This window comes from Charadrius vociferus, unplaced genomic scaffold, assembly GCF_000708025.1.
Source record: "Charadrius vociferus isolate BGI_N301 unplaced genomic scaffold, ASM70802v2 scaffold585, whole genome shotgun sequence".
Classification (NCBI taxonomy): Eukaryota; Metazoa; Chordata; class Aves; order Charadriiformes; family Charadriidae; genus Charadrius; species Charadrius vociferus.
The window spans coordinates 516639-526395 of NW_009648642.1; the positions used below are offsets into that span (position 1 = coordinate 516639).

Sequence of the window (9757 nt, forward strand, 5' to 3'; positions counted from 1 at the left end):
GGGGGGGGTGTCTCCATGCAGGCAGCATGGATGATATAGTCCCTCTTGGTCTCCTTGGTCTTCCCTCCCATCCTTGGGACATCCCTCTGCTCTGCTCAGTGCCTGGCTCCTGCAGGTCACCTCCAGCCTCCCTCCCTCTGTTCACCTCTGCCACCCCGAAGGCACGAGGCAGGGACATCACTTGGAACCCCACGTCTCCCCGGGGGATGGGGAGGACAGCAGGCAGGGAGTGAGCAGGCTCCCGGGACCCCCATCCATCTCAGGAGGGTCCTGGTGTGGCCACAGTTATGGTCTCCACAGACAGTGTTTGGAGAGATGCTGGGCAGGTGCTGGAGAAGGCGCATGAATAAATGTGCTGGAAACCCGTTTCTGACACTGACGTTGTCTGGGCCATAGACATGCTTGGAAGCGTTCAAGGTGCTTCACAAAATGGCCCATGGTGGCTTCCCTGCCTTGGAGGGCTGGGGATGCCGATGGAGGGTTCCATCTCCCTGCTGGGCTGCTGGGCTGGACCCCACAGCTTGCGTTTCAACTACGGGGTGGCACTTGGGACCTGTTTTGGGGGGGATGCTGAGCACCATGGCTCACAGTGCCAGCAAGCAGGGTGGCTTGTCCCAGAGCTGGCCAGGAGCCGCGCTGACTCCAAGCCATAAAGCTGCAGCTTGACTTCCCAAGGTCCCCAAGCCTGTGCCAAACATTGTGGGACCTGCACCTCTCCTCTCCCTCCTCTCGCTCCTGGCCAAGCTCATCTGGTTTCTCTTATCTCTCCCTTCTCAGCCCCCTGTGTGGAGCCTTTTTCCTTTGTGAAGCCTCAAAACAATAGTTGCACCAAAACAGCTGAGATAACAAAACACCTTGCACGTCCACAAGGGCTGGTGGGATCCAGGCTGAAATGCTGGAGAAGGCAGGAGGTTGGCCATGGCTGCTTCGAGGCCGGGAATTCATCCCTGATCCCCCTTTTTTCCAGCTTAGGTTGCAAGTACCTCCCAGAAGGGAGCACGGCGTCCCCTCCAGTGCATAGCACAGCCGTGTGGCCACCAGGCACTTTTGCTGCTGTGAGGACATGACACTAGTGTGTTTATGTAGGGCCTACAGGAACTGCTGAAGCTGGTTTTGGACCATTAACGTTGTGGCCACAGACCTGAACTGAAGGATTTGGCTTTTGGGGTTCCCCTCTCGGGTGCGTTAGTGTTGTTTTTGGAGTCTCCCACTCTGGAGACAAAAATCCACCTGGACGCTGTCCTGTGCAAGCTGTTGTAGGTGACCCTGCTCTGGCGGGGGGGTTGGACTAGATAATCTCCAGAGGTCCCTTCCAACCCTGACCATTCTATGATTCTGTGATTCTGTATGGCTCATTTGGGTCACCCATGCCGTGTGAGCCGCCCCGTCCTTGTTCCCACGGGAGTGGTGGAGAGGACGGAGCAAAGGGAGAAAATTCCCACGTTTGACCGATGCCGTGGCGGCAGCGGGAGCATGACTGAGTGGGCGCTGGCAGGGGCAGCCCTGCCCGCAGCCAGCTCATTAGCAAATGGCGAACTAATAATTTTTAATAACACGAGCAGCTGACTTGGCCGGTCCCACCTCGGCAGCCCGTGTGCCCAGGGGACCACGTGCTGCTTCCCAGTCCCATGGCCTTGGCCAAGCCATGTCACGGCTATGGCTATGGGCATGACAGCAAGGATTTCCTTTTGATGGGGCTCGTGCCAGGTGCCAGCATCCTTGAGGTGACACTGGGAGGCACTGGGAGAGAGGAAAAGGAGGAGGCAGGACAAGGCATGCATCCCCAAGGTCGATAGCACATCATCATGGGTCGTGTCCCACTCCTGTGAGGGGTCCTGGCTCTGACTGAGGCCCGGGACAGATGGCAGCAGCCCCCCGGCTCCTGCTGCAGCACCACTGGACTGGGGCAGCTGCAGCAAAATTCCCTTTTCCATGAGGATTTTCCCTGAGCGCTGGGGGCTCACAGGCAGCCCCGGCTCACCCCAACTGGCATCGGGGCTCGTGGGGTGCTGGGGTGGCTGTGCTGCCTCCACCTCACCTCACATCCTCGGCGAACAGCGCCCAACCTCCCCACCCATCCCTGAGCGAGGGCATTCTGCTCCCCTTTCGTCCCCCAGCTCCTTCTGCTTTTGCTACCGAAATTATACGATAAAATCCCAAGCAAAGCGGACGCTTTACAGGCGTTCGGCTCCCTGTGGGACATGGGGTCCCCAGTCCTGCCTCTGTGCTGGGCATTGAGGTCTCTGCTCCAGCCAGGGAAGAGAGCAATTACCAAACAAATAATAGGAAATAAAACACGCAGGATTTGGCTGGGTGCTGCACGCTGGGAGGAGGGTAACGGAATGCAGCCCGGCTCTCGATGTGTGGGTGCGGGTTTCACAGCATCACAGAATGGTCAGGGTTGGAAAGGACCTTCAGAGATCGTCTAGTCCAACCTCCTGCCAGAGCAGGGTCACCTACAGCAGGTTGGGCAGGAACGCATGAAGGCAGGTTTAGAATGTCTCCAGGGTGGGAGACTCCACAGCCTCTCTGGGCAGCCTGTGCCAGTGCTCTGCCACCCTCACAGGAGAGAAGTTCCTCCTCATGTTAAGATGGAATTTCCTGTGTTCCAGTTTGTGCCCGTTGCCCCTTGTCCTATCACTGGGCACCACTGGAAGGAGTCTGACCCCATCCTCTTGCCATCCACCTTTAGATATTGATAAGCATTCATGAGATCCCCTCTCAGTCTTCTCTTCTCCAGCTGAACAGCCCCAGGGCTCTCAGCCTCTCCTCAGCAGAGAGATGCTCCAGTCTCTTGATCATCTTTGTAGCCTCCGTTAGACTCTGTCCAGCAGTTCCTTGTCTTTTGTGAACTGGGGAGCCCAGAACTGGGCACAGTTTGTGGGACTGGGGACACTGCGGGTGCAGCGTTTCCTACCCGGGCTGTGGTTCAGCTCCCTCCGTTTTCAGGGCTGGGGATGGAGGAAGCAGAGGGGCCCTGGCTGCCTCCCTCTGCCGGTGCCTGCCTAATGCAGGCAGCAGCCTGCCGTCTGTCAGGGCAGTGCTGCTCCACCATACTCCCAGGGTGGTAATCGTGGAGCATTAAGGTGATGGAAAGCGTCTCGGGTTCAAGGTGGCTCCTCTGGAGAGGACGGGGTGGCAGAGCATCCTGGGGTGCTCAGGAGCTGGTGGGACACAGAAAAGTCGGGCAGACATGGTGCTGAGGGACGTGCTTTAGTGGTGTGTTTGGCAGTGTCAGGTTGATGGTTAGACTCAATGATCTGAAAGGTCCCTTCCAGCCCAGACGGTTCTATGATGGGACGAGGGTTGATGCAGCTGTGCAGGAGAAACACCAGCGAGCGATGCCCGGGCGGCGGAGGAGGAGGGTGCTGCAGCAGGTCCCCCCCCAGCAGACAAACCTCCCTCCCTTCCCGTCCCTGTGCCAAGCCACGGGCAGGTCTCGGCCAGCCCAGCACGTGGGGTGCCGCTTGCGCAGGGCTGGCAGGGTTTGCCCATGGTTTGGAAATGCCGCACAGGTTCAGCCCAGCCAGATGAACATGTGCACGAGGGCCATCCCCCGCTACGGTGCATATGCTGAGGAGGATCTGGCAGTAAAGGTGGTACCCCGGGTCTCGGGAGCCAGTTCCTGGCTCTGCCTCAGCGAACCGAGTTAATAATAAAAAGCCTGATGCTTCTGCTTCTTTGGCTGCCCCTCCTTCAAGAAAGCAGAGGGCTTTCCACCCCTTTCTCATACTCAGCCAGTGGTGGATCCATTTGGATCAGGAGCAGGACCTCCTTGGAGCAGGACCACCCGTCTGCCCACTGCCATCGATGGGAGCTGGTGCTGCCTCAGAGATGTATAAATACACGGAGATGTGAAAAGACAGTTTGGGCTTGGCTTTGGAAAGGAACGGAAAAGCAAGGCTCGTGACAGCAGATTTTAAAAGCAGGCGTGGAGCAAACTGCTGTGGACTGACATCTGCAGCTTTGAACAAAGGTCTTTGCGCCCACCGCGGTGCTGGTCCAGGGCAGAAGCTGAGCACCCCGGCAAAGGCAGATTTTGCAGGCGCTGGGAATGAAGCTCAGTTCATATTCAGGAGGCAAAACACTAGCCCAGAGGCCAGGAACTATTCCATTTTATTTAAAAAAATCCCCAAGCATGTTACTAAATAACTACGCAACCATGAGTTTGTCTCTGCTGGGATACGATGTCTTTGAAATGGGCACAAAAACAGCGACTGCAGAGTGCACAAGCCCACATCTCCTGCCGGCAACTGAGTGGAGCCCTCGGCCACCGGCTGGCGAGCTCTTCCCTCCAGTCGCCGTCCCGCCAGCAGCTGGCATCAATGCTGGACACTGTGAGACGGAAAAGCTGGGAGGATGGAAAAGGCAGAACAACCTACAGGATTAATTCAATGGTGGTAATTGAAAAGTCAAATAAAGAATGGCTGTGCATTAATCCCCCTAATTTAAACAAAGCTGTAAACCGTGGGCTTTCTCCAATGAAAACTGGTGAAGCAGTAGCAGCTAAGCCTTAAGACGCAAAAATACCCTCAATATGAGGTGCAAGACATGCTTTCTGGCAAGCACAGCTCGATGAGTTAAGCTCCAAGCTAGTGACTTAATCCACCATTCAAGCGCTGTGGGCCAGATCCTGGCGAGCAGCAGAGCTGCGAGCAGCGGGGCTCGGTGTGTGGGCAACGGGCAGGGAGCTGCGCTGTGTGCCCCGCGCCTGCATCCCCCGGTGACAGGAGGCCAGCCTCCCTCGCTGGGTCACGGCAGGACAAGGAGGGATGGAGATGTTACAGCTAGAGTGGTGGGATGAGGCCATGCGGGGATGTGGGACCAGTCTGGGTAAGCACTGAGTGCTGCCTGGGATGCTCTTCCCATCGGAGCGGGAAGAAGCAATGGGTTTTCGTGGGACTGCAGGAAGTCCCACCACGGCGGGGTGAGGGACCAGAGGGTGGTCTGGCAGAGACCAAGCTCGTCTCCCAAAGACACCTCTCTGTTGTGGGCTTAAGATGAGCAAAACTGCTTTAATTGCTGATCAAGGTAAAACATCAGGAGTCACTGAAAGCCTTCTTCCACTGCGTGAAGAGGGATCCGCTTAGATGAATTGGATCCTGATTGCGCTGAGATTTATGTCCGTCCTTAGACTTTACACCAGGAATACACTGCTGGGGCCCAAGAGATTATCCACAACGTGTGAAGCTAAGCGCTTGTATAAATCTTTGCTGGAAGCGTGCCTTCGGCCATAAATTTTTTAGGGCACGGACTGTCTGTCGCTGTGCGTGCAGAGCAGGAGCGATGGCTGGAGGGACCTCTGAGCTCTCCCCACACAGTTACGTCTCTTGGATGAGTGGGCGTTTGGCAGGGCTTGTGCTCAGCCGCTCTGGGGTGGGGTGGACTTTGCTGGCTGGAGAGGGGCGCTGTGGCCCGGGGAGCACTCCGATCACCAGTGGTGGGGTGAGAGCGCCTTGTTCAGGGCAGCACTGGAGTGATGCTGGTGGCACCTGGCTGCTCTTTCCAGCACAAGTGGTGATGAGGATGGGTGATGCTTCGTGCCCAGCCGCACTAACAGAAACCCAAGCCTTTGCTAGCAGAAAAGAGACAAAGCAGTGGATGGTTTCCAAGAGGTGTACCTGCCAGCTCGTCAAAGGCACCTGCTTCCTCCAAGTGCTGCAGGATCCAGCCAAGTCCATGCAGAAGAGCCCTGTGGAGTAGGCATCAGGAGACCTTCCAGATGCATCTGACGCATCTGAAATGTCCCAGAGAACGGTGGTTCAAAAGAGGGTGGTTAGCCTGATGTTCTCCTCCAGGGGAAGCAGCAGTGCTGTTCCAGTGGGTCATCCAGGGCTGGCCAAACTGGCCAAGCACTGGAGCATCACTGCCGGCTTTGCTCCTAGCAGTCCAGGGCTGGACCATGCCTTGATCTCACGACCTTTGGGGGTCCTCAGTGACCTGACAGCGGGTGTTTGCAGGAGAGCCGGGAAAGCCTGGCTCGCTGGGGAGAGCCAGCCGCCCTGGCAAGAGACAAGCCTGTTGTGGCTGAAGAAAGGCCCTGTGTTTCCGATGGCCCCACGTCATGCCAAGACTCCCTTGCTCACTGCCATTTGTTATCACAGCTGAGCCCCCAAAATATCCTTGTCAGAAAGACGTCCGCTTCCAGTCCCAGCCAAGATCTGATAAGGATGAAGCATCTGGTCCCCATTAGAGGCCGCTTGCTCTGGTTTCTGGCCGTGCGGGAGGGGGCCCGAGGAGCAGCACTGTGGTGCTCCCACCAGTCCCATCTGGTGAAAATTAGGGAAACGATAACATCAGGGGGCTGTGGGGGCAGGCAGGGGGGGGATGTTTTTGTTTTGCTTTGGAATCACGTTCAACTCTTACACTGATGGAGGCCGAGATAACCTCCTCTAGCTCATAGCCAGTCCAGCCCTGGGCAGGCCGATGGGAAGAACCTCTCCTGAGTGAGCATCTCCTTCCCTCACAGGCAACCCCTGGTGGGTCTGTCATCCAGTGTTGTGTGATGGAGAGTCACTTTGGGTTAGTCCTGAGATTGGAGACCCAACTTTCACCCACCTCAGGTGTGGCTTTTTCCCTGGGAAGGCTGTGGTGGAAAACCATGAGGACATCCTTTGGCTGGGGTCTCCAGGATTCAGGATGGGCGTTGAGGCTTATGAGCTTGGGAAGCATCAAGAAAATCCTCTTCAGACCATCCTAAAACCAAAACAAGTTTGTGTAAAAGCTCGGTGTTGGTTCAGCTCTGTGGGCTGGAAAGCACAGAGGTGGGGGAGCAAGGGGAGAAAATGTGTTTTACTGCTGTGACAGGAGCATTACCCCAGGGTTGAGGTGGGGGAAGAGCAGACCTGGCCTGCTCTCTCCTCTTTCTGTCCCTCAGTCCCAGCCTGGCCATGAACAAGGGTTTGCATGGCCCCATGTGAGCTCCGCTCCCTTTGCTTGCACAGGACAAGGCTGGCAGCAGGCATGGGGCTGCCTGTGGAAATCCCTCCTCCTGCCTGCACGCATCCCGGGCTGTCCCCGGAGCTGCTGCCTGCAAAGCGGGCAGGAAGAAGCTGTTCTACTGGTGTCCAGACTTTAAATGCCAGCTGGCAGCTGCAGGTGCCTGTGTGAGCTGTAGGGTCTCCAGGGGCTCATCTCCGTCGGCAGAGGCCATACCTTGGCCAAGTTCTTCATCTGCTGGCGCTCCTGCCATGCTGCTCGCAGCACATGTGAGGCCACAGTCTGGACCTATGGGTCTGGGCTGTGCCGGCCCCAGCGGCTGCTCTCCACCACTGTGCTGGAAGGACCCACGTCCCCCTCATCTCTCCAGGGGCGGCACGTTGGGTCCGGTTTGGGATTTGTATTGTGCATCACCTCTCATGGAATCTTTTCTCTCTCTCCCACCCAGCCTGCGACTGCCACCCCGTTGGCGCGGCCGGCAAGACTTGCAACCAGACGACGGGGCAGTGCCCATGCAAGGACGGCGTCACCGGCCTCACCTGCAACCGCTGTGCCAAGGGCTACCAGCAGAGCCGCTCACCGGTGGCCCCCTGCATCAGTGAGTGTGGCTGTGCCTTGCCCTGCACCTGGGGACCCTCACCGGCACCAGGAGATGCTCTCCTTGGGCTGGTTTGCGGTGGGTGGGAGGCTGAGCCAGGGGGCTGCCCGTCCACATGGCTGTGCTGGTTAAGGCAGGATGGTTGGGTCACCTTCTGGGGTCACCCATACTTTGTTCCCCCAGCCCGGGAGGCTCTGAAAGACCCCTTGGGTTAGTGCTTCCAACCAGCTGAAACAGCTCTGCTGGGACATGTCTTCAGCTGCAGCAAGGTGCCTTCCTCACCCAGGTGAGCCCTGAGTGTGGTCAGGTCTGGGGCAAGGCCAGATCCCATGGTCAGCTTAAAAACGTGTTTATTGCTGCAGTGGGTCTGAATTTGACCCAAGGAGCAGAGGAACAATTTCCCACCCTGCAGCGTCCACTGGCACTGCTGGAGTGGTGGCCGTGGGGGTGAGCTGGCAGGGCTGGCTCCTCCCCTCTGTTCTTCCCTAGATTTGGGGTTAGGAGAGAATTTCCCCCAGGTTTTGTTGCCAGGTGTCCTGAGAAAATGTTGTCTTTGCCCACGCTTACCCCTGTGCTGTGCAGCCTGGAGCACGCTAAGGTCAGACGAGCATCCATCTGATGCCCAAACAGTTTGGATGAGCTGAGCATCCAGGGACCATCTGTCCTTTGCAGCAGTGACTTAGGGGTCCTGGGGGTTGCAGGCTCTCAGCATGTCCCAGTTTACTGAGCTCAGTTTGGGCATCTCTGGGTCTATTTAATGGCCTGTGATACTCAGGTCAGACTCACCCCATCATCTTTCTTCGCAAACTGCTGGTGATGACCCACAACCCCCTCTGCACCCCGCTTGCAGAGGGCTTTTGTCTGGGTGTCACCCCCAGAGCTGGGGACCCCTTTCCTTAAGACATCTCTCCCTTTCTCTTCCAGAGATCCCTGCCATCAACCCCACCTCCCTGGTCACCAGCACGGAGGCACCTGCAGGTAAGTGCTCCACGTCCCAGGCCAAGCCCACAGCCCCAGCCCTGGCCAGAGATGTCCCATCCCACTGCCCCTCTCCCCAGTGCAGCCGGGAAAAGGGCTGAGCCCCACCAAACCCTTTGGCAACAAGATTAATGGCGAACAATTTTGGCAAAAAAAAAAAAAAAAAAAGAAGACTGAGATTTGAAATCCTATGTATTTCTGGAAAGGGACCGACAAAGCTTGACAGGGCTGCCTCAGGGAGAGGGTTTCTCCATCCCCTCCGAGGAGAAAAGCAGGGATGCAGCCTGGCCAGACCTCGCCACCCCTTGGCAGGTTGTGGCAGGGGTTATGGTGTACAGCACCTATGGCTCAGTGGGTGCTTGGGGGCTGGCTTTTTTTAATCTCCTTTTATCAGTGCCAGGGAGGGAGGTTTCTCCTCGGTGCCTTTTACCTTGCCCTGGCTCTCTGAGCAGTGCCGGGGCGGTGGGGTCCAGCAGGCTGCAGGCAGGCTCAGGAGCCCCTGTGCCAGCGTGTGGGCTGCCAGGTCTCCCCTGGGACATGGGTGACATGGGGCTCACCCCATCCAGGTCTGGAGGAGTGAAATGTCTGGGTCTGAGCTGCTTGTTCCACCTCTGCAATCTGATGGTACCACGGGATGGTCAATGTCACTGCTGCTGTCACCCAGCAGGAGCATCTCTGGTGGTGGACTGCAGGCTTTGCTGGGGCGAGGGAGGCATTTCTGTCGCTGTCCTTAGAGGTCCTCCAGGGCCACCCTGGCTTCCCCAGGCTGAAGCAGCAATGCTCATGTCTCCACGCATGCTGCAGGTTTGCTCGTGCTCTTGCAGAGGCTCAGCTGGGGCTGCACACGTGGTGGGTGCATGGATGCTGCCTGCACTGGTGGGTTAGGGTCCCTCTTCCAGCCCAGCCACAGCTGCCAGGGCCCCACTGAGGGTGCCCTCAGCTCTCACCCTGACACGGCACATGCCGATAGCACCAGACAGCGGTACACCAGCCTCTGGACCCTATTCCCAGCCCTCCGCGGTGCTGCAGGATGTGGTCCAGCAGATGGCATGGCAAACAGGTAAAGCAGATGCTTTGTATCCTGTCCTCGACCACTCCTCTTCTATCAGCCACCTCCTGCCATCTCATCTGTCTTCCCAGCACTTCTGTGCCTTGTGTGGGGGTCACAGCGGTGGGAGCGGATGGGCTGTGCTGATGCTGGGCCAGCTCTTCAGAGGCACACATGGCCGTGCATTGGCGGGG

General features: G+C 57.5%; 1 protein-coding gene across 1 annotated transcript in view; it reads left to right on the forward strand.

Moving 5' to 3' along the window:
• NTN3 (netrin 3) overlaps window positions 1-9757 on the forward strand; it is a 24683-nt gene that overhangs the window by 9591 nt on the left and 5335 nt on the right. The window contains exons 3-5 of the mRNA XM_009886380.1: window positions 7118-7208; window positions 7388-7537; window positions 8462-8515. Of these exons, the coding sequence (XP_009884682.1) occupies window positions 7118-7208; window positions 7388-7537; window positions 8462-8515 (295 nt within the window). The remainder of the gene's footprint in view (window positions 1-7117; window positions 7209-7387; window positions 7538-8461; window positions 8516-9757) is intronic.